Source organism: Mustela nivalis, assembly GCF_964662115.1.
Source record: "Mustela nivalis genome assembly, chromosome: 8".
Classification (NCBI taxonomy): domain Eukaryota; kingdom Metazoa; phylum Chordata; class Mammalia; order Carnivora; family Mustelidae; genus Mustela; species Mustela nivalis.
In genome coordinates, this window is record NC_139027.1 from 10,484,458 (window position 1) to 10,510,074 (window position 25,617).

The following is a 25,617-nucleotide window of genomic DNA, read 5'->3' on the forward strand; positions in this document are numbered from 1 at the left end:
GCATTGGTATATGGTCTACCCTTCAGGCTAAGGCACTCAACTGAGGTGAGGATTCCTACATCCTATGTCTTTTCAGATGCATCCATTCAGAGTTCAACCAAACATCAATGGGCACCCTATTTCTTTGATTTAGGAATCAGCATTCCCATTTCCTCAATCAACAAGTATCTGAGCTCAGAGTATGCGCACGGCACACTTAGGGGAATTCAAAAGACAGTAATACAACCACCAGGGCTTCTGAGTTTCCACAGCAGTGGGGAGACAAGACTTTAATAGTACTGATAATGATAGTAACAATAATGATACACAATACGTAATTAAAGCTCAAATGTGTAGAATTCAAAGTTAAGTGTGAAATGGTCAGGGGAGGTTCCAGAGAGAAGACGAACTGAGTGAAGCGTCTTGAAGGCTGGGATGGAGAAACTGAGATCTTGTGTGTGTGCTGCATTGTCGCTCTAGGTACAGAAGAGAGAGGAGGGCACCTGCCTGCCTGCCTGGGCAGAGTATGAGAAAAATGAATGAGCTAAACCGCACACTGCGTTTCCCGTTCCAAACGCACTTCTGCAGGGACCGGGAGAGCTGCGGGAATTAACTCGTACAGTGATGAATCCTGACTACATCCTATGAAGAGAAAAATGATCCACACACATTGGGGGAGTGAACGAGACACCACCTCCGGTGCGCACGCCTCTTCAAACCGACGGAAAACTCCAAACCAGCTTTGTTGTGCATATTTAACTCCTAAACAGCCACACTGAGAACACAGGGGACGGGTGACATCCTGAACGGATTATTCACTGGCACGTCGTCCAAAGTAATCAAGAAAAAACCTCCGATGATTTTTAACAGAGAAAACATTTGATAACCAGTCGGATGCTCCCCTACCTGTCTCTGGGGCCAAGTGGCTTTGAGAATGGCTTCTGTTCTAAAGAACACAAGGAGCTTGCCATCCTCCTCCGTCAGGTTGAAGGACTGTCCCAAAATCTGCAGCACCTGAATGCGAGGTCTCACAGGCCAGGCGTCATCAGCACAGAAGGGCCGCAGCCACTCCAGCAGGTCCTCGGAGGAAACCAAGTCTTCTCTGAAGGGCAAAATCAAGGGTTAGATAGAAACTCATTAAGTCTTAAAAACAAGAAAAATCCCAGTAACCAAATGCAGTGATTAACCCAAAGCCTTATTTGTTGGGTGACACTGGTTTTTTTTTTTTTTTTTCTATTAAGATAAATTTAGGTTTTATTTTTTATTTTTTTAAAGATTTTATTTATTTATTTGACAGACCGAGATCATAAGTAGGCAGAGGCAGGCAGAGAGAGAGGAGGAAGCAGGCTCCCCACTAAGCAGAGAGCCTGATGCGGGGCTCGATCCCAGGACCCTGGGATCATGACCTGAGCCGAAGGCAGAGGCTTTAACCCACTGAGCCATCCAGGCGCCCCGATAAATTTGGGTTTTAAATGGCACAAAGCAACCATATGAGGTATTTTTAAAACTATGTAAGATGAATGTAATTTTTAAGCAGTTATCACACTGAGTTGCATGAAGCAGATGGAAAATAATTAATAGATTCTTAGTTACTCTGTGTCTTAGACAAAGTGTAGTAAGAAGTATGGTTTATTTCTGTTACTGATACACAGAGAGCCAGGCATCATACTGAGTTTTATATAAACTATTACTAGTTGACAGTAACTATGCAAAGTAGATATTACAAATTCTATTTTTTTTTAAATTGTTTTCTAGTTGTAGAGATAACTAACACATAACATTGTGTAAGTTTAAGATGCATAACTTAATGATCTGATATACGTATATGTTGTGGAATGGTTACTAATAAGATTAGTTAACACCCATTGCCTGCCATCATTACATTTTTTTCCTTGAGATTAGAATTTTTAAGATCTACTCTCTTCGTAACCTTCAAATAGATAATATTATTAATATTGTTAGCCCTTATGCTGTACATGTAAATTTCTTTTTATAGATGAGGACATGGGTTTCAAAGAAGGAATATGGTATGTTCACAGATATCTAGAACGGTACAATACAAGCTCCAAGCGCATGTTCCTTCTACCACTATACTCTGACAGAATTTCCATATGGGGTTAGAGCATCAGGCTTTATATTACCCTAAAGATAAAATATGAATGCATGGTTATTAAAAGTACTGTGAAGTCTAAAAAGCTACAGAGAAAGAAATATTTGTGCAACTTTCTATCCAGCTCTAGAATCTCTTCCCTTGTAATCCCAAATGGGCCATCTCAGGAGAGCAACTGGTTTGATGATGATGTCAATGAATTACTACCGATTACTATTCAGAGGTCTCATACAGATACCTCACTTGCACAAGGCCCTGAGGAGCAGTGATAAAGCCCTGAGTCACATAGGTTTTGCTGTAACCACAACCTTATGAGGATTCCGGCAATAAATCACCTGCACCAAGTCCCAAATTCTATGACCTAACAAGACCACAGATTTGCAAACCAAGGGAGACTTCTACCTTGCAGGACTGTGATCTCTGCAAGTTAACTATTTATCGTTTTATGGCAGTCAGGGGTGCCTGAGGAATGCTACACATATGGAGGGGAGCGGGTGAAGGTGGGGGTGCAAGGCGCCAGCTTTTGCTTTGTCATCAGCCAGCCTCCTGCTCCTTCAGAAATTCTGAAAGATTCGACAATTACCACTGAGTGTTCCTGTTAGTACGCATTCTATAATATACTTGTCAATACAACTTCATGGAAATTCCGATTAAAAAGATAACTCATGGGGTGCCTGGGTGGCTCAGCGGGTTAAAGCCTCTGCCTTCGGCTTAGGTCATGATCCCAGGGTCCTGGGATCGAGCCCATGGGCTCTCTGCTCAGCAGGAGGCCTGCTTCCTCCTCTCTCTCTGCCTGCCTCTCTGCCTACTTGTGATCTCTGTCTGTCACATAAATAAATAAAATCTTAAAAAGAAAAGATAATTTATTATTTGTATTTCGGAATAAAAGAAACGGTTAAACACCATGGCTAACTGGCTCAAGCATTTTCTCAACCTACGACATCATTTCTTAGCTTTACCTAGTGTCCTTGCTATGGGTCCAAATTGGCAAACCTGGGGTACCAGAAAAGGAGAGCACCCCCAGGATCTCCTGGAAATCTCTGCGGCAAGTAGCCAGACAATGTCAGGCAGAGGACAAGTGTTTCGGGGGAATGGGCTGGAAAGGCGAACCCTGGCCCCATATAAAAATCATGGATGTCATCTTCCCCATCTTGTAGTAAAGTGGACATAGGTCCTGTAAGTGGGTCTCTTGGAGTCTGTGAAACAAAGATAACGTACACGAAGTACTTCACCACAATACACGGTGCAGGGGAAGTTCTTAATAAATAGTCACCATCGGTCGCACAGTGATCATTATGGTTCTTATTGGTATTACCCAAACACCAGTTTGTGCTTGATACAGGGATGAAAATCACAGCATTCCTGCCTTCAATGAACTGGTAACAGTGCAGGAAGATTTTTAAAGGGACTGTTATTCAAATTACTAATTATGTAAATATGAATGATCATTTTGGAGAAGCAGTGAGTAGAAGAGGGAAGGCTTCACAGAGGCTGTGGCATTTGCACAGGCCCATAATGGACAAAATGGCATGGACGTACATGGAAATGTGGGGGAAAACCATCCAGACAAAGAGGAGAGCAAGAAAAGAACCCAAAGACTCGAAAGGACAGCGTATGTTCAGGGGGTGCTTAGAGCACAGTCGTCTAGGCGGTAAACGAGGACGGGCTGAGGTAGGGAAGAGAGGTCTTCTCGCGTGGGTGGCCCAGAGCACGCGCCAAAGGCTACGAAGGCAGCTTCACGCTTGGAAAGCTGAGGCTCGGCAGCTGTCAGGCCCAGACTCAGCTCCCAGGCTGACTTCTCCCTGACGTTGTGACGCTGACCAAGAAGCCACTTCAAGGTTCTGAGCCCCAGTCCCTCATTTGTAATTTGGAGATGGATACCACTCCCTTACCCATGAAGCTTTTGAGAACGAAACAAACACGTAAGTGATCAATTTAAAGCACATAATGCATCAAGAGATAACTAAGTGCTGCAATTAGGGGCAACCATTATCATCGAGGATCTTGGGTCTTAACTTTGTATGGAATGAGAACAGTGGGGGATTTCTGAGTACTGAAAAGTGATAATCCTGTTAAGTGATCAGAGAAGTGTATAGACTGGGGCAGGCTCAGGCCCTTTTGGGTGAAGCCTGCAGGGGTCCAATTAGGTATATTGAAGAGGAGCTTAAAGCACATTTTTGGCCTGGAGTCCGAAGCAATTTTACATAATATGAAGCTGATTTTTTTTACCCTGCCACCCTAGTGCCTAATGTGCAGCAGGTAGGATGAGCCACAAGAAGAAGCTGGAGTCACGAAGATTGCAGCTGGAAGTATGACAATTACCCAAGACCTGACTATGGTGAACAAGAATGAAAACAGTGACTTAAGGAGTTACAAGGAGCTATGAATTCTACACTTCATCATTACTCTCTTTCAAGCATTCTGTTATCATCTCCAATCTGCAGATGAGGAAACAACCACAGAGAGGTTTAATGTCCAAGGTCACCAAATAAGGAGTGGAGCCAATATTTGAACTTGGACGATCTTAATGCCTCATCAATTATTACGCAGTACTACCAAACCATACGGGAGCACGTTCCAGAACACGGTGGCAGAAGATTACAATTATTCATATACTGATGAGATACAGAAAATTATTATTGTGTTTTCCAAGTCATTATATTGAGTTAGATTTCATTTACATTAGAATTTATTGTGCGGTTGGTAATACTTGACATTTTGGGGAAATCTGCTATAACTTTGGGTTGATCGTTTTAAACACATAATAAAATTAGGAAAACTCATTCCTAGAACAGAAGTGCTGTGCTTTGGAAGCACCGTGTTCTAGGCAAGCCTCACTGATAGCCGCGTGAATACTGGTGTTCAGTAAGATCACACAGAAGTGAAAGGCAGGTCTGTGGGAAAAGTCACCCAAGGACATTACCTAGATACCATCTCCTAAAGATTTTGACTGCAAAATGGCTAAAATTTTCATTTCAGTCTGAGTTTTTAAAATCCATAGTCATGGGGTGCCTGGGTGGCTCAGTGGGTTAAAGCCTCTGCTTTCGGCTCAGGTCATGATCCCAGCGTCTTAGAATTGAGCCCCGAATCAGGCTCTCTGTTCAGCGGGGAGCCTGCTTCCCTCTCTCTTTATGCCTGCCTCTCTGCCTCCTTGTGATCTCTGTCAAATAAATAAATAAAACCTTTTTTAAAAAAAAAATAAAATAAAATCCATAGTCACTTTCATGACTCATCAAATATACCTACACACATATACAGAGACAGAGAAAGAGCAGAAATTTGATAAAATGGCAACAAACTGACAAATCAAGGGGGAGAGTATACAGGTATTCTTTTTCCTATGCTTGCAAGTTTCCTGTGGGTTTGAAATATTTGAAGTAAAAAGGTGAGAGATAACCAATTATGACTTTCATAATGTGAAAAAACAGAACAGGAAGAAGGAAAATGATCCCATTTATATAATATTTTATGAAGGCAAGGAGAAGATTTAATGAGCTTAGGAATAAAAAGAGAACATTATTACTTTATTATAAAAGTCATATAAATGTTTTTAAACGGATAAAGTTATAGAACAGATAAAAGAAAAAAATCACTCATAGTTTCACTGCAAATAGCCATTTTCCACCTTTTTTCTATAATGAGGTTTTTCTGGGGAGGAGGTTATTATACTGCACAGAGTAACTTACTACACTGTTTTAAAAAAAATTAACCACTAAAGGAAACACACATTCACACAATCGGTTTTGGCCCAAAAGATAAGGAGTCCTCTGAAATAGCTCTATTAGCAGAGAACCAGCAGCAGCAATAACAACAAAAATACGCTCACTGAATGATTAATTTGAGAAAAGTGGTGTTCTATAGAACAAGAGGATATTCACAAAAGGAATAGAAGAGAAATGTCAGCCAAACAAAAGCACTTACAGAATCAAAGTAAAAAGACAGATTGTGAGAATATTAATAAGCTAATCCTTGGTAAAAGAATTTTCAGATTCTGTGTGGCATATTCCTACAAAGATAACTCAACCTTGAACTTACATTGTTAAGGTTCACTAAAAAAGATGGTCAATACAAAAGCACTTTATATAATCACGACACAAATAAAATTATTATTCTTATTTGGGAATGGGGGAATGAAAAGACTGCATTCCAACAACAACAAAAAAAACACAGACCACTGTGATTTCGTATAAACATAAATGTCATAGAATTTGAATGCCTGAAGGGAACAGAAGGTCACTTAGTCATATCTTTTATATGGAAGTTACAAACTGGCAGCCGAAGTTTTGTGTTGGTTTGTATGGTAATATGCCAATGTTTCAAAATTTAAATTTTTACAGGAAATCAAGATTTTTCCAGCTCCTCTATCTCCTCCCCCAGTTTTACTGAGATGGAACTGACATATGGCACTGTATAAACTGATGGGGCAGAGCATCATGATTTGACTTACACGTATGGTGAACGGATTCCACAGTAACTTTAGTTAACATCCGTCAGCTCATTTAGATTAAAAAAGAAATGTCTTTCCTTGTGATGAAATCTCTTTGCATCTACTCCCTTAACCGCCCGTTCCCCCTGGAAAGCTGGATGATAAGGACACACCAGCCACTGGCCGCTATTTCCTACAGACAAGGCCCACGTGAGCGCGCGTTCCGCTCACCCTCCACCCCCTCCTTCTTCTCGGTAAGCCCTGCCCACCTCGCTCATTCCCGTCACCCACCTGGCCTCCGTGGGAAACACATGTGCAAACCCTGATGTGTAAAAGGCTAGGTGAGATGAAGAAGGGGGTGAGGAGGGGCAGCAAGTAACTGAAGTGCGTGAGCAGTGAGAGACCCCAATATTCGTGTTCTACGTAGATCCCACAACTCGGGTCACTGATCCACATGCCACGCACACTTGCCTCACTGCATTCGGAGCTGCGTGGAGGAGACCTCCCCGGTGTAACAGCTTCTATTATTGGTGCTCGGCCAGGAATTAGAGAACTGCAAATAAACGAACTCATAACATGCTAATAGCCTGGCTGTAGTGGAGAAAGTGTGACTTCCTACAAATAATTAACATAATCAAATTCTATCAAAAGAATAATTCCTACAAAGGAAATAATTTTGATGTACACACAACTCTAATCTCAAGCCTGAACTTTTTGGCAAACACGAATAACAGCCTTTCGTGGCTGTTCCCAAACGTATGCCAACCCAGAATCTCTTCCTGAGGTTCGTTTATCAGTAAAAGCTTGGGCACATCTTGCTAAAATGAGGCAAAAATGACAGCTATGAAGTCCTCAGTATGGCCTGAGGTGGCCCTGAGAAATACCAGGACAGTGGACCCACCAGCCTCACTGGTGACCATGGCTATCAGCAAGGCTCAGGACGACAGCACACAATGCTCGTGCACTGTGGGTACCTAGGCGACGGCTGATGATTTATTTTGCCCCACAGAGCATGAAGACTAAGAAGAAATCAGATTCAATTTGCTTTGGTGGGCTTTCTTTCCTTTTTTTTTTTTCTTTTATTTTCCGAGCTCTAAAAAGACTGTGAAATCCCCATGTAATACCAAAGAGCTCAATGAAGTCTGAAAGATCTGATGATGTTCAATATCCAGGAAGCCCTCGGACAGCTGAAGCCAGACTGTGATTAAGTAGCAATTTACACAAGCAAACAACAACTTCCAAAATACTCAATAGTTTTGAAGGAAATCTTTTTTCCTTTTTAAATAGTGCACAGAGGAATTCCGCATTAATTGTCTGTTCTCTGAGTGGATTTATTTCTGCACATCCTTTTGAGAATCACTAATGTCCTGGTTCACACGGGTTGCTCATTCCTGTTAAGAAGCTGTCTAAAGCTAGAGGAGTGGGGGGTGCGGGGGTAGAAGAGGAGAAGAGGCCCTGGCAGAGGGAAGGAGAGGCAAAAGGCGGGGAAAAGTGGCGGAAGTGATGCCAAGACCTTGCTCCTTCAAGTTCAGTCCGAGGACGAAGCAACACTTGGGGGCTGGTTACACAGGCACAATTTCAGGCCCTACCCAGACCTAAGTAAAATCTGTATCTTCAGAAGACCCCCAGGCAATCCCTGCATACAGTGGCGTCTGAGAAGTCCTGTCTGTTGTGGGCTCTTTAATGAGAGGTGAGAGGAACTTCTGAGCATGTCCTTACCTTACCTGGGTGAGCCCGGACACACGACGAAACCTGTTTGAGCATCATGTCCTACTCTGAAATGGGGGCAATAACACTATAACGGGACTGTTGTGAGGATTCAGTGGGTTCCCGAAAAGCCACTTTGGGGAAGATCTCAGCACTGAGTCATCAACGTTCATTACTTTTTTGTTTTTAAATGCATGATGATCTTTTCTTAGTTCTAGGTTTAACAAATATATTGTTCTAGAAAATTGTTTTAGCTACTAATGTTTTTAAGCCCATTTTTCTTAAGCAATCTAATCAACCAATTCTTAACCCAACCAGGAAATTTATATTCTTAAAATATGTTAGAGACATACATAAAACAGGAACGAAAGTACACTTATAAAATTCAATGTATGTGCCTGAGCCTCTCAATAATTAATTACCTTAATCTCATCTTTAATTGTAGATGCTACAAAAGATCTTTGACACTATTTCAAATCCTTACAATACTTAGCCCTGTTGTCTGGAGGCAAGAATTGGTTCCACTGGAAAGGAAGTCTGTCTGTCCAGACACGCCCCAGGCGGCCTGTCTGGGTGCAGTAGATGCAAGAGGCCAACATTTAGCACAGGCGGAAGAGGAGGGACATGGGGCTTTGTGAATGGAGCGGAAACTATAGTTCAAAGGCGAATCAGACTTGTATCAATATAAAAGGTCAAAAAAGGACATGCTGCTGCTGATATAAATTGTCTAAAAATTAGCCACAAAATCAAACACTCGGCGATAGCCATGAATACACACATGCAAATTCTGACTTTTCCGTGCAGTCTACATGCCAGGAACGCTGTGGGTGGGTGTGGGCCTGGCCTCAGAGCACGTGACTGCGTGAGAGCGGACAGCGTGCATGAGGAGAGGGATTCACTCTGCAAACAGACGCCACAGAGGGCGGTGCGGTCAAGTTTCAGGGCGAGGACTGAGGGAGGCAGGGTATGGCCTGAGGGCGAAGGGGACACACAGGTCTGGCGGGCCTCCTGGGCGTGAGGTGGCAATATCAGGACACATAATGAATGACCGGGAGGGTTACCCTCGGTCACCCTAACCCTCCCCGAGAGGGAACTACCTGGAAAGTTAAGTGTCTCCCCTATGAGATCTGCCAGGCAGAGTTTTGAGAAGAGAAATTAAAGCCAAGGATTTAGGCTTAACTGTGTGGATTCAAAAAACAGTTGCCAGAAATGAAAGTTATGACTTCACTTTTCTTCCTTCATTTTTTTTTTTTAAGCAAAAAAAAAAAAGTTCACTAAAGTTTTCCTGTTAAGAAGACTTTGTTATGCTGTGTCTCTGGAATAAAAAGTAAGATCTTGCTCTGTTTCTCCATTTCCCAATGTCTTCCTCTTTGGAAAGCAAACCTTTTTTTTTTTTTTTTTTAAGATTTCATTTATTTATTTGACAGACAGAGATCACAAGTATGCAGAGAGGCAGGCAGAGAAAGACAAAGGAGGAAGCAGGCTCCCCGCAGAGCAGAGAGCCCATGTGGGGTTCGATCCCAGGACCCTGGGGTCATGACCTGAGCTGAAGGCAGAGGCTTTAACCCACTGAGCCACCCAGGTGCCTCTGGAAATCAAAGCTTTAAAAAAAAAGGAGTCTGTATGTGAGAAACCCAAGTTGGATTCCCCTATGTTTTCCGGCTGGAAATTCACTAAGAAGAATACTGCCTTTTAATCTTGTAGCCATGTCCCCACTGGAGGGGGCTTACTGCCAGTTCTGATTGTATCATCCCGTGGCTGGACAGCAGTCACCGGGCGAGGCAGAGCTGGACCAGAAGGGAGACGCAGGACACACCACCGGAGCGGGGCAGAGGGTTTCCCGTGCAGCGTCTCCACCTGCTCCCTCCCTGCTGTATGCGCCGGGGCGCAGGCCGCCTCCTCTGCCTGGGGTACCATTCCCCGGCTCCTCCTCCTCCCTGACTCCCACTTCATGGACAAGAACCAATGTCGCCCCTTGGGTATCCTGCCTTGACTTCCTCAGACCGAATAAACCGCCCCATCCACCTTGCTCCCCGTGCGGCACTCAGCCGCGGTCCTATGGCAACTAGAGCTCAGGGAAGGCTCATCTCCCTACAAGCCTCTGAGCATCTCAGGGGCCACGCTGTCTCCTCCCCGTATCTAACTCCTCATGACGCAGCACAGGGGTATGACTCACAGTGAACGCAGAGATCATTTCATTCCACTTTCAAATAAGAGGTGTAAAACAGCTTCGTTATACTTTGAGACCCCAAAGCCAAGGGGTTTAGAACAACAGAGAAGGCTGAGTGCGTAGAGGGCTGACTGCAGTGCTTTCCCAGATTCACCTATACGGCTCATCCTCTTTTCCTCCACTCAAGCCTCAGGCATAAAGCAAAACACAGAAATGCCCTGTACAGGCATCTGAGTGCTCAATTAGGACTCAGAGCCTGGCCAGGATCCTGGCTCCATTCCCCCGGCCTATGACCCGGGGCAAGGCCTCCTGGGAAATGGCAACAACACACGCAGCCATCAGAAATAATCACGAGGAAATCTACAAAGACAAATGGGAAGAATTACAGTAGCAAGTGAATAAAAGAAGAATATGAATTTTGGTTGAAGCTATATAAAAACATGTGTACCTGCACCATAACTAAAGGTAATATGCAAGTGAAAACAAATACATTACTGAATGAACTATGAAGCATTTCCCCAAATATTTCTTCATTATTATTATTATATCATATTTCCTATTAAAAAAAAGAAAACAGGGGTGCCTGGCTGGCTCAGTTGGTAGAGCAGGTGACTCTTCATCTTGGGTTCATGAGTTCAAGTCCTAATTGGGTGTAGAGACTATTTGAAAAAAATACAGTAAAATAAGAAAATTGGGTCGAGGCCTTACAGGGACGACATGGACGTCAGACACGTGAAAGATGTCATAAACTTTGGCAAGTATGTCACCACAACTTGCAGTTGCTGTTCTTCTTATCATTATTATTGCACCTGAATGAAAAATTCTTTCTAAAAATGGCATTAGACTACAACAGCCAAACTATGGAAAGAACCCAGATGTCCATCGACAGGTGAATGGATAAAGAAGATGTGGTAGAATATATGCAATGGAATATTATGCCGCCATCAAAAATGAAATCCTGCCATTTGCAAAGATGTGGATGGAACAGGGTATTACGCTGAGTGAAATGAACCAATCAGAGGAAGACAATTATCATATGATCTCAGTGATATGCAGAATTTAAGAAACAAAGCAGAGGATTATAGGGGAAGAGAGGAAGAAATCAAACAAGACAAAACCAGAGGGAGACAACCCACAAGAGACTCTTAATCTTGGGAAACAAACTGAGGGTTGCTGGAGAGGAGGGGGGTGGGGATATGGGGCAGCTGGGTGATGGGCACTGGGAGGGTATGTGTTTTGGTGAGCGCTGGGTACTGTGTAAGACTGATGAAATCACAGACCTGCACTCACTGCTGAAACAAATAATATATTATATGTGAATTTATTGAATTTAAGCTTTTAAAAATGGCATTAGAGACACACACTTTTCTAGACTTAGAAAGCCTGTATACTCATACTCTTGGGGCAAGGCAGACCTAACAGATATAAAGCTTTAAAAAAATAATAATACAGTCCAGAAAGTTACCTTCATCAGTACCGCTAACCTCCTAGAGATGTGAATCCCTTCTCTCCCAAGAAGCTCAAAGCAGTTCCCCCTCCCAGCTGCATGCGGTAGGAGGTGGGCAGAGACCATGCTCTCCCCCTCAAGCAAGGCTCTAGGGAGAAGGGGGTGTCCCCCTAAAGCTGACGGGGTAAGAGGACAGCTGGAGAAACCACGACTCCAGAGGCAGACTCCTTAGTTAGGCAGAAAGTCCTCAGTTCTTCCTTCAAACCCACCTAGAAAGGTTGCTTGGTCTTGTCGGTGTCATGAACAGTGAAATTAAAAGGAGTCCTGAGATTCTGAGGGGTGCCCTGAGGCGACACACACACGGGGAGCTAGGCTTACCCCTGGTCCACACTGGCATGGACGGCTGCCACGACACCTTCCAGGACCTGGAGGGGGTCCCCCGAGCCACCGAGGTCAGCACTGCATCCACTGTGAAGGGAGAGAAACAGAACCAATTCAGAAGAGGGCTCGACCTCGGGGAGCAACATGGCGTTCACACCCAGAGGCTCCCAGCTGGATTCCGGCAGAGGACACTGCTGGCTCCTAGCCATGGTGGGTGTATGCGGTCTGCGAGTGCTAAAGATACAGAAATGAAACATGTTCTGCCCTTGAGGAGCTCCTGGTCTAATACATGCTCCCTTTCCTAGCAAGAAAATAAAATCTACTTGCCTCCTGTCATTTAAAAAACACTCAATGGACATTCAAAGTTATTTTAAAGTGTTAAATATATCATCATCTAAATTCTCCAGATGGACTTAAAAAAAAAAAAAAAAACACCTAGTTATTTACATGGTACTTACCAGGTGCAAGTGCTTTCCATACATTCTACCATTTAGTGCCCAGCAGTCTACGAGATAGGTGCTACTATCATGCCCATTTTACAAATGTGTATGTCTAGGATGCCACTGAATTTTGAAAAAGCAATAGAAGAAAAGAAGTTTTAGTGAATAATTTAAGTAATAGGATTGAAATCAACTGCTGGATTCAGTTCGTTACATGCCTTTGTTGTTCTAGGCCTACTCAATTGTACTAACTTTCTAGAAGGTAAATGTTATGGATGCCATCAATAGCAATTTCTTCTCCTTTGAAAAGGAGGTGGCTGAAGTCCTGAAGCTCCCTTGGCTCCCACTGCAGAAAGATTTAATTCACATTTATTGAATGTCTTCTGTGTGCTCAGCGTAACATTTATAAGAGAAGAGCTGTCTTTACAAATGGAACTGGGCACAAAGAAAGAGAGATAAGTATAATTTATGTCAGGATTTTATGACTGTAAAAATATCATATATTTTAATTATTCATGACAATGTGTAATTTTTTAGGAAATAAACTAAATTCGTCAAAGCACTAAGTTTTCAAAATGTTTGTTTTGGGGAGGTTCATCGAAATCCTGATTTAAGAAACAATCAGAAGATAGCTATGGATCGAAAGATGCAAAATACGGCCGCCCAGTGTCTGTGGTCGCCCGAGGGAGGCGAGCTGGGGCCTCTCACAGTCACCGCCACCACCAAAACACAATAAGCTAATAACAGAACAAACTTTATTAATTTGACGTTTTTTATTTCTTAAAAAATGTTATGATATTTTATTTTCGTCTCTTTCTCTCTCTCTCTCAAATTACCAGATAGCGCAGATCATTAAGGTGAAAACTGTATGAGGCTGGGGTAATTAAACTGATAAAGGCTCATTTGATTTCAGTTCGGCTGTGGAAAACTGACATGCATTTAATCAAAAAGTTCCTCAAGAGCAATGCAGAATTACAAAGAAGGCTTAAAAGGAGAATACATTAAACACAACCGAATCTTTCAGCCTAATTGCATTATTCACAGAAAGCATCTCATGCCTCATTCTCTTCCGAGTTTAACTTTCCCCTCTTCCCCAGCACCCCCGGATGCGTTCCCACAAAGTCACGGGCGCACTGACACAGCCAGAGCTTCGCAACTGCTGGTTTCATGCCATTAACTGCAGGTAAATAAAACTCGGAGACACTTAGCAGATGTCCAACTCCTTCAGTCTGTGGTAAGCCTTGCCTTATGTACCTCAGGGGGAGCTTCTGGGAACCATTTTGCAGCCTCTACAAAAGCAGGGCAAGTAGAAAAGGCAAGAGGCCAACATCCACCTGGGTTCCCAAGATGGCCTGACATTCAGCTACTCCTGCACGGGCCATGTTGGCCTTTCCCTATTCCAAGAATTAAATGGGGCTGGAGGAGAAGTGGGGCAAGACAGAAGTCCGCTTTAGGAACATGCAACGCCAGTGGTGAAGCATTTTCATGGTTCTCCATTCTCAAGATCTCTTAAGACCCAAGAGTCTGAGAGATCTCACGATCATCTCTCGCTTTTATAAAGTACTTCATTGTTTATAAAATGCTTCTAAACACATGGAATTTCTTCTTCGTTACTATGAAATGAACGCTACTCCTGGCAAACCATCACCCCTGTAGCTTACCTCAACGCGGAGACTATCTTCCCTACTGCGCTCTGCACCACGTCCTTGGGCGAGATGTCCAGAGGGCCCACGGCCACCTGCAGCAGCTGCTCAATCATTCTGAGAGGCAGGCTGTCTAGACACATGGCCACAGCTTGGTCATGAACTTTCCCTCTCTCTGACCGGGACAGGTCATAGAGGTCGCCATACTTGCGCAGCACTTCCTGTAAAGACATGGCATGCGACGCCTGAGAATCAAAGAGGAACCCAGTGGGTCTACATCACACAGTAAAAGCACGTTTAGAAGATTCTCCAACCCGCACTGAAGAACAGGCAGTGGTTAGTAAGAACCTGGGCTTCAGGGACACCAGGCTTGAGGACAGATCCTTGCTTCAGCCTGTAGTGTGCTGTGTAGTCATGGGCCTTCTGTGGCTGCAGAATGAGGGTGAGGACAGAGATTCTTGCAACTAGGGGTGTCGTGAACATTAAATGAGAAAATACAGAAGTCAGGCCTCCAGCACAACGTCAGGTCCAAAGTAAAACTTGTGAAGTGTTCATTTCTCTGTCATTGTGACCAGGCTACAACCACACAACAGCTCAGACCCATGAGCGTCTATTGTGCAACCCAGGTGGTACATGGGTGTCACCTGGTTGAACGCTCCTAATTACCCTGCGAGGACTTTTAATTAGCTCCATTTTACTGAAAAGTAAACTGGAAACCAAGATGTACAGTAACATGCCCAAAGTCACACAGCCAGCAATTCGGGGAATGGGGGTCAGAATCCGAAAGACTCCATCTCCCCGTGCCTGGGCCACACCACCCGCTCCTCTGATAATGTCTGTAAGAACAAATGTGACAACCAATAATGTGTGAAAACAGGCCACGAGCTACTGGTTTTCATCACAGCAAACATGGTCACTTAGTGTTAATGCTTTCCAGGGTGTGTGTAGTTTCTCAAGTTATCCTGAAGACGCTCTCTAGTCTTTCAGACCCACCGTGTAAAATCCAAACATTTAACTGGATAGCTGATGGTATTAAAGAATTGCTGTTGGGGTGCCTGGGTAGCTCAGTCATTAGGTGTCTGCCTTCAGCTCAGGTTCTGATCCCAGGATCCTGGTATCAAGCCCCGCATTGGGCTCCCAGCTCAGCGGGAGGCCTGCTTCTCTCTCTCCCACTTTCCCTGCTTGTGTTCCCTCTCTCTGTGACTCTCTCTGACAGATAAATAAAATCTTTAAAAAAAAAAAAAAAAGAATTGCCATTAATTTTTTTTATCGTGATCATGTTGTTGTGGTGTGTTTCCACGTATCCTCTAGAAAGAGATGTGCAAGTATTTATGGATAAAGTAAAACAATAAGCAGGGGGCGGGGTGAGGGAAAGTGGGAGTGTGCGTGAAGAGAGGTCATGTTCTCATCTCTGCTGAAGCTGGGAGTTGGGCACAGGACATTTCGTTTTACTCCTCTCTGCTGTGAAACTTCTAACAGAAGAAGGTGCCCGTGCGTGCAACAGAGCAGCTGCTTGTGTCCGTCCTGAGCAGGTGGGACCTGAGCCTACATAGGATAAAGGCCTCTAGTTAAGACTGCGCTAAACCTAGGGCCCAGGGGAATCTTCTTTCCCTGGTATACAACAAAAAAGAGGTTAAAATTAAGGCCTGACTGTAAAAGGGACAAATGTATGAGGCTGAAAGTGATCTCCACTGTTTGCTATGAAAAGCGCCCGAATAAAAAGCACAACAGGTCCAAGGAGTCTGCTGTCTCGGCCCATCCATGGTCTGACTGAACGGCATTTACAAGCAGCCACCGGTAGCTTTAAATCACAGCCTTGGTGAAACAAACGGCTGTTTCTGTTAATGATCCCCTTGGCCTCATATCCACTATTCTAGTCACTCAAAGACAATACTTGTTCCAAGGAGAGGAATGACAGTTCTCCAGATTTGAGCACAGTATATTTAATTAAAAAAATAAGATAAGTATTTAATTTTTTATTCTAATAAGTATAATCACATTGACTTGAAGAATTCCAATTTTACCACAGTTCTCATAATTACGGATTATAGCACCGTACATGTCAGTAGGATAAAATTCGGGTTGGTAAAGCCAATCTGTTCCCTGCAAAGCCTTTTCTACTGCTTGTACATCATTTAATGTGATTCATTAGACAGGCTAATAGCACTGAAAAACACAAAATGAAATAAAACTGCTATCAAACTTTTGAATTCTCCCCATCATCTTTTCCATGAGGGCTTGGCATTTATGAGTCTCATACAAATTTTGACGCCTTCCATTTGTTCATTATCTGAACTGCTCTCCACTGACCCATCTTTCTATCAGCTATAGTTCTTTACAAGCCAAGAATACAATTCAGTCAATATGTATGGTTTGAGAAAAAGAAAAGGGAGATTAGTGGCCACTTATGGTTTCATTTACCATCCACATTAAAGGGGCAAATGCAAAATTACTTAGACATCTAAACACTGTTTTCACCTATATGAAACCACTTACGGATGGATCTGTCAACTTCTCAGTTATGGGGTGAAGAAGAGCTAAAACTCTCTTGGCTGCGACAGTACAGAGGAAAAGCTACAAAAGTTACAGAGGGTTTCCCTGAGCTGTTCTAACACACTGGGCCTCCCGTCCGCTCACGGGCAGTGGCTCCCCACTCTCCTGAGAGCATTTTCTGAGACACCATGAGGGTTGCAACTGGAAACCAAGTAGGAAAAATTTTACTAGCCAAAAAAATTCTTATCCATAATAAAATGACATTGGGAATAAGAAATTAAAAAAAAAATGAGTGCATATGACTAAAAAAAAAACCCGTTGAAGCAATGACAGAGGAAAAAAAATCTATCATTTTTCAGTTGAGAGAGCAAAACACCTACCAGCTTGTCGGGCTTGCAAACCACTGTCCTGATGGTTTCTCAGCTTCAGTGACTGCTCCCTCCCCCAGGCACCTACCCTCAACTCAGGGACTTTCCCCCACATCACCCTCACACCTCCGCCCTGCCAGAGACTAAATCCCAGTAAGTGGCCTCAAATCCTTTCCAAAGAAGTGAAAACTGATAGAACAAGACAAAACAAGACAGACCGAAGAAGCTAAAAGACAAAGGGCTGAGGACCATCTTCAAAGACATCTGCAGGACTGCAAACCCTAGCAAAACCACTAACACGGCCTGCAAGGAGAAATGAAAGCGTGTGCTTATGTTCTCTGAGCGAGCGAGCATGGGGGCCAAGTTTTCACTTCACTACCTGCTCACTCGTCTTCAGAGAAACAAGGAAGCTGTGGGTGAGGGTTTCCAGGTGAGCGAGTGATTTCTCCAGATGATGCAGGGCGTCTGCGTAGGTCAGTTTAGAGTCACTGGCTTCCTGCCTGTCGTCTTCCGAATTCCTTTTCCGCGGCTTCTCAATAAAATGTTTGACAGTCTGAACAGCCTTCTCAGTCATCTCCTTCCGTGCTTCCACAGACAGCTGCAACACAAAAAGGGACTAGACCAGTGAGACAAGCCAGCCCCATGCTAGCAGAGACGGCGTATCTCGTGAGACAGTAGAGAGGCAGAGAGAACCAAAGTGGAAAGCTAGCAGACGACCTGAACCAGCGAACAGGCTTATGTGATACTAGCTTTCCTTCGCTGAGGAAAACAACAACATGAGGGACCAGAGGCGCTATTAAATTAGTAAATACAGATTTTTTTTTAATCCTAAGCTAATATGCAAAAGGAGGTGGTGATAGGAAGAAACTAGCGTTCAGAGTACTGGTTACAGTGCAGAAAGGAGGAGCCATTTCTACAACCACAATGACCAGTGCTGATAATTTATTATAAGGAAATAATTTTTAAAAAACTAGTATAGGCATGAAGATTTTAACTGGAAGAATATAAAATGAAAACTCAAAAGCAATCTGATTGCCTGATAATAAAAGAAATGGTAACTAACTTACGATAAATTACTAGATACAATATAATGCCATCATTAAAATTAGAATTATGAAACCAGTATAGCAATTTGGAAAGTGCTTATCATAAAATGTTAAATTTTAGGAATCAGAAATCATAAAATGGTATATGCCATGCTTATGTTAAAGTCCAAGCTAACCCAGTGTGTACAGTTGAACAGAAATACACACACACACACACACACACATACTAGTGACTTAATGTTGATGTGTTAAGATTATGAGCAATTTTGTTCTCAACTTTCCAAATTTTCTAAAATAATGTTGTATTAATTTCTTTACCTACCAAGTACTTATTGAATTCTGATATGTGACAGTCATTTTGTTATGGATACAGGAGTCATACTTTTCTAATATTATTAAAAATATTGGCCTCACGACTAAATGTAATCTGTCTTGACGGAGGCACCACACACCCGGGAGCCATGTTGGGCCTTTTCAGGCCCCACTGATTTGTCCTGCTTTGGATCCTAGATTTAGGGTCGTGTCCACCACACTCAAGCACATTTAGGGTGGTGTCCACCACTCAGCCTTCAAAGGGTGTTGTGTTAATTCAAATAAATAAAATAAAAACAGAGTCCCAGGACAAAATCTTCACTATTATTTCTTAAAAATCAGTTACTGTGTGTCTCTGGTTATCTGAATAGTGCCACGGGCATCACAGCATGGCGTCGGTGGCCGTGCCAGGAGGCTGGCCCCTCCCAACCTCGCATTTCCCACCAGCTCCAAGTCACTCTATCAGAACTCATGTTGTATAACGCAGATGGCTGACATTTCCTTCACCCCATATTCATATGGGTAAAAAGTGACTTTAGGAAAGTACGATTTCCACTGACCTGTAACTAAGCGTGTGCCCTGTAAATGCAGCTTCCAGTAAGCTCTGTAGCCAGATTGCTACCTCCAAGCACTCGTGACATACAACAAAATCAGAAGCCCCCACTGACGGGCAAGCATCCCTCACATTTTTCTCTTCCCTCACAGATACTGTGAACTCTTTTCTGTGGTGGAGAAATAGAAGATAATAGAACTTGCATAGTTGGACGGCCCTCCTGACTTTGCCCATCATGTGGATGGAAAGACTGAGCCCGAGGGAGGTTCTGGGATATGCTGGGGGTCCTCGATTGAGTGACAAGAGTAAAAGCCAGCCCCAGTGCCTTGGTTGCCTTCTCCCTGCACATCACACAGCTCCAACTTCACCGTGTCCCCCTCCTCACAGGCTCTGACAGAGAGGATGGGTGCGCACTGGCTAGACGCTCCACAGGAGCAAAGACAAATAAGAATATGGTGGAACAAACCCTTCCTTTCTATTCACTCATGTTTGTCTCCTCAAGAAAGCCGGGTTTGGGGACGATTTGGCTACACCAGCTGCCCAAATATCTTCTCTCCCAGCTGACCGAGGGGTGTGGAAGACTTTCAACCACAGGCCGGCAAGAGAGCAGGGACGGGGCGGGCAATTCACACGTCCAGGGAGCAGCGTCCTGGGAGAAACGGGTGGTCTCTGTGTCCCAGGACGGGTCCAGACGCGATCGTGGCTGTCGAAGGTTTGCCGTGCCACTGTCAGCCACTCCGGGGCCGCCGGTAAGGAGGAAGAGCACTCGCCCCTGCTTCCCGTTCACTGCTGGGGGATGAGGCAACCGGACCACATGTGTGAAAGGTGAACAATGTCGTCCACCATGCAATGTCATCTCCAGAACTTAAATGAGATCATGTGTAGGACAATCAGCAAATGCCCTACCCGCCATAAGCTTCAACAAATTGAAGCTGACTTGTAATGTGACCAACTGATAGAGTACACAGGCCACCTTCTACCAGTCAGTCTTGTTTTTCTTCCTAATCAATTTGCCATGTAATCCCTTCTAGAAAAAAACCTTTTCAGAAGCTTGGGAAATCCCTTGGTACAGTACTTCTGGACTTGCACGAGCTGGCTCCTAGCTACCCCTCTAGTCTCAAATGTAATTGTAGCCCCACTCTAAGCTCCATATACCCCAACTTTTCATCATTTCCTGGCGTCACTAGGTATCTTTTCTCAGCAAAATGCTCTCTCCTCTCTTCTTGGCAAGGCATGTTCCAACTCCTGTTTCAACAGTGAGACACATCCAAGTCATCCTGGACTCATCTGTTTCTTCAGACGGGCTCGTCCACCAGCGGGCCATCTGCCCCAACGGCCAAGTGCATCAGCACCTGCTTCTACGCATGGAGCCTCCAGCTACCCAGCAATACTGAGTCTAGGCCTCGCACTGACATCTGTGTTTTCCTGGAACCGGCTACGGAACGGCCCAAGAATGGCCACTAGAGGCAAGTGAATTTCCTGGGAGTTTACATAATTGGACCTCATCACCAACATTATCAGCAAAGTCTTTCCACCCCTTATTTTTAATAATCTTTCAAAGTAACTAAATAACCCAACAGTTACTAAGAATATAGAGTGTAAGCAAATACAACCGTAAATTAATTTTCCTGAGGGAGCTGGGGCCTGTGATGTTAATGACAGAGGATAGAAGGACTGGGCCTTTTGCTTCATTGAACACTTAAGCTATTCACTCTTTTTTTTTTTTTTTTAGCTTTTCACTCTTTATAGAAACAGGTTTATCACTGAAAGACTATAGGGTGAGATCAGATTAAAAAATACAAGTTTTGGGGACCTGGGTGGCTCAGTTGGTTAAGCAACCAACTCTTGATTTCAGCTCAGGTCTTGATCTCAGGGTCATGAGTTCAAACCCTGTACTGGCCTCCAGCTGGGCACACAGCCCACTTAAAAAAAGAAAAAAAAATACAAGTTTCGCACAGAATAAACCTAATAGACTTATTTTCCTTAAACTCTTCCATGATAGAGAAAACAAACAGTAAAAGACAAAAAGACTGACAAATGTACCACCAGGGTGAAAAACTGCAATTTCTTCACTGACTCTAGCAGCCACAAAGTACTCTTATTTTCAACCTTCTATTTTGAAGCCCATGGCATTCACACATCATTCATACACATATTTCTATAACGAGAAATCAAAGATTTTGTAAAACATATTCCCTGACAGCAAATAGTAACTATTTTTTTTTTTTAATGTAGATTTTGTAAAATAAACTTAAGTGGATAAACTGTTCTGGTACTCGGTGAGTATGTATTCAACACCTATTTTAAAGGCCCTGTGGAAAAATGAGAGAAAACATGAGCCAGGCTCAAAGAAATCAAATTTAGTGTAAGAAACAAGATGGTGGGAAGAGAAGAAATCGAGGAGTTATCCCTGATGGCCACGAATCTTACTGAGTCCACCTTGGAAAGACATCTGGACTCTACCCAGTCTCCCCCACGTCCAAGGCCACCCCTCAGGGCTAAGCCACAGCGCCTCTCTTGTGCTGGGCTGGTTCTAACTGGTCTCCTGGCAGGACAGAGAGCACAGCGCTCACCCAACAGACGCATCCCACAGGCCCCACCACAGCTGTCAATCCCTTTGCAACTACCATGAGCCACGTTCCAGCCAAGGAAGTCTGAGCAGAGGCAAGCCTGAGCCAAGGCAAGATCCAACTCCCACAGATCATTACCAGCCTCCACTCTCTCCCAGTCACGGCAGCCCGCACAGTGCAGGTCCCAGATGGCGCCAACACAAGACGGGAGAGCTTCCATCAGCCTGGACGCCTAGCGGCTTTGTGGTAGAGCCCTTTACAGTCTCTCACTGGGTCAGAAGCCTGACGGAACATCAACCTTCATTGTGTTAAGCCACTGTGATTCTGGGGCAAACTGGGTACTCCAGCATTAAGCAGAAGCAAAGTGATATTTCAAAAAACATCAATCTGACTGTGTTATTCCTCTGCTCAAATCTATTTAACAGCTTTCCCATTCACTAAGAGTAAAAACTCAGCCTTCAAAGCCCTATGAAGCCCACTAAGATTTGTTCTTCCCCTCACCCTCCCTGTCTAATCCTTCTTCCTCCCTTTCCTTTGACACTCTTGCTCCACCCCACACAGACTTCCGCGCAGTCCCTCTGTGCTTTTCCACACACTGGTCCCTCTGCTTGAGATGCTCCCCAGGTATCCTCACGGTTGTTCCTCAGGACTTAGCACAAATGCCACCTCACCAGAGAGACCTCCCCTGACCACTCTAGAGAAGCTAGCCCTCCCCGCACCCTTAACCGGTGTCCCTCTCTCTCCTCTTGCCCTGTGGTAGTTTTTCCTCAGAACTGACATGTTATGTTTCCATGTGCTGTCTCTTGCTGTTATATTCCAGAACCCGAAACTCAGAATGGTGGCTCATTCATAACAACTGCCCAATCTGTTGAATGTGGAAGTGAATGAATGGATGAATGACCCCATTTTTAAAAGGAAGAAGAGCAGAAGCAGTGTTGGGTGGAGGGGAGACCCGTGGTATACGATACATGTACAACCACTAGGGGGCACTGCAGTGGGAAAGAGTAGAAAATATGCTAGCTTGACAGGCCAAATGGTCTCTGTTACACAGTCTTTGGTTGGTTGGTTGGTTGGTTGGTTTTACAATCCTTTAAAAAGATGTAAAAACAAATCAGAGCTAAGGGCTATAACAAGAACAGCCAGGGGGCTGAATGTGACCTGTGGGCCAAGGCTGGTTGACCCCCTGATCTACAATATTAAACAGTTCTAGTTGGAAAGGAGAATTGAGAATAAACCGTAAGTGGCCTTGAGTGCCAGGCTGGTTACGGAATCTGAGGTACAGGAATCAGAAGCCACAGAAGGCAACACGTACACTGAGGATTGCAATTCTATAACAATGCCTTACTCAGTTCCTGTTTGAAAACACACTGTCGAAGAATCTGATTTTGAAGAAAAATATAAACCTGTAGGTATCGGAGTAAAAAATGTCATTCTTTTTCAAGCCTCCCTTCGTCTGTGCCTTCAGAGTCCATTCCGAGCTCACATATCTGGACGCATCCCTGACATGATCTCTTCCCCAAGGTCATAAACACTCAAGGCGTTCCTAAGGCGCTCTGTGCCTACCTCTATCAAAGAAGAATTACACCACATTCAAATCATCCAGGTACTTGTACGTCTCCCTGACTAAACAAGGAGGTCCTCCAGGCTAGAAACTGTGTGGTTTTTTGTTTTTTGTTTTTTAATTTTACTTATTTGTCAGACAGAGCATAAAGCAGGAGGAACAGCAGGCACAGGGGGAAGAAGGCTCCCCACAGAGCAGGGGGCCGATGCGGGACGCCATTCTAGGACTCTGGGATCATGACTTGAGCCAAAGGCAGATGGCAAACCTACTGAGCCACCCAGGCATTCCAGAAAATGTGTTTTTTAAAATCTCAGTATTCCTGGCAGCTAAACAATGTCCAGAAATGGCAGACAAATAGAAAATAACTCTTAAGTCCCTCAACTCTGATCAACAGAGGAGGGGAAAGAGAACCTTGAGAAGCGCAGTGAAGTGACATGGTCTCCGGGCGTCCCTAGAAACCTGTGGTCCGGACTGGGCTGCGAGACTCCAGTTCGCCACAGACCTGGCAATGACCTGTTCCCGTGAGAAGGCCTGGGGAGACTAAAACTGCAAAAGGATATTTTAAAGGACTTGAAACAAATGAACGAGCAAACTGGGACCCGATGTATGCTATCGGCACAGCGCGGCCGCCCAGGAGAGACACAAGGACATTGAACTGGCGATCCCGTGGCGCGCACTGCTCTGACGCACACCTGGTGAACGCATGCTGTACAGTCGCCTTGGGCTGGGGGCTGGTGACACAGAGTTAGACCAGGTCCCTGCCCCGGGGAAATGAAAGGCTAGGCTGAAAGAAAGAGAGAGAAGACATGACAAAGCAGCATGATCCTTACAAAACACCACAGGGTGAGGAGGAGGCACAGTAGAGGCCTCAGAAGGGGAGCCTGGTCCTGCCTGGAAGTGAGCGGCTGCAAGGCGGGGAGGCAGGGAGACACCTGCCAACAGCAGCCCCTCCTGAGGAGAATGCTCGGCCGTGAGTAGGCATGAGGACCAGAGAAGCATTCCAAGAGCCGCAGGTCGGAGGAGCAAGAGAGGAAGCTGGGAGTCGGCTGGCTTGGCTGGAACAGAGTGTGCGTGCGAAGGGCCGTCAGGGGATAGGGAGGAACTCAGCAGCGGTGACCACACAGAGGGCCTCTCTGTCAGGCTGATGGGACGGGGCTTCACCACCATGGCTGGGAAGGCGCCAGCAGAAGGAGCTCAAGCAGAAGTTGACAGGATCAGTACTGCTGTTTTCAGGGGACGGCTTGACTGGAAATTCACTGAGACAACTTTCCTCATCTGCAGCTTCCCTCGGCTGATCAATTTTGCTCAGCAGATAATTTTTTTTAAGATTTTACTTATTTGAGAGAGAGAGAGAAGGAGAACACTCGCAAGCAGAGGGAGGGGCAGAGGGCGAGGAAGACAGAGAACCTTCCATCTCTCCTCCTCCTTTTCAAGCACGGACACTGCCCCACTTACCATATGTCAGCCCCGGCCTTGGCACAGGACGTACACAGGTAAATGAAGACACGATCTCCACCTGGAAGAATATCCGTCATCCTGGGCAAAGCCAAAGCCAAAGAAAAGCGCTTATAAAATGCAACGAGTACAAACAAAGGACGTGGGCGCATCGAGAAAAAGAAGTTTGTCTTAGAAAGGCAAGGAAGTCTTTAGAAGGAGGGTAAAAGCTGAACCAGGACTTGAAAACTGAGCATAATTCCCGTGGACAAAGTGGGTGGCGTGGATTTACGGCAGAGACAGCAGCCCGAGAACTTTAAAAAGGCTTTTACAAGAGAGAGTGTTCTGTGCCTGTGCCTCTAGAATACCCTCAGAATACCCTCCCCCCAATCCCAGCAGCTCACTGCCTCAAAGAAAGGGGAGCCGAGGGGCGGGTGCACAGCAGCAGCTAACGGGGTATTTGCAGAAAAAAGGAAGAAGGGTTTTTGGAAAAACAGCAAACAATTCCAGGAGTTTGATGCCCCGTGGCTCCCCCCGTCAAACCACTTGCCACGAAAAGCTAGACGCCCCCTTCTCCAGTCTGACTGCCACACCAGACCCACTCACTGTTCTAGGAGCGAGGAAAAGCCTGTGGCGGCCGGAACGGAAACTGTGTGTGCGAGGGGAGAAGACTGTCCTTCGGGGGAAGAGACGCAGAAGCGGGCTGGGGCTGGGGTCCCCGGGGTGCCACGGGGAGGAACTTACACATTCTCTTACACATCCTTTAGGCCAGTGGTTCTCAGCTGGGGTACGTGTGCCAGCAGCACAACACAAAGCTTTTCTGAACGGTGTAGCAGTGCAGATGGTTCTAAGGGAATCCATTTCTAAATCTTCACCTTACCCAAATCCTCTGTCCTAAAACTGATCTTGAGAGCATTCTGGAGGTCAAGATGTCAAACCTTTTCTCTTTCTCAGCTTGCCGTTCACATAGGCCTCGC

General features: G+C 44.7%; 1 protein-coding gene across 1 annotated transcript in view; it reads right to left on the reverse strand.

Moving 5' to 3' along the window:
* The window catches only part of NBAS (NBAS subunit of NRZ tethering complex), a 317,592-nt gene that overhangs the window by 36,126 nt on the left and 255,849 nt on the right, over positions 1-25,617 (reverse strand). Inside the window, exons 45-48 of the mRNA XM_082744160.1 lie at positions 17,544-17,762; positions 14,322-14,524; positions 12,218-12,307; positions 886-1,081 (exon numbers count right to left, since the gene is read on the reverse strand). Coding sequence (XP_082600286.1) covers positions 886-1,081; positions 12,218-12,307; positions 14,322-14,524; positions 17,544-17,762 — 708 coding nt within the window. The remainder of the gene's footprint in view (positions 1-885; positions 1,082-12,217; positions 12,308-14,321; positions 14,525-17,543; positions 17,763-25,617) is intronic.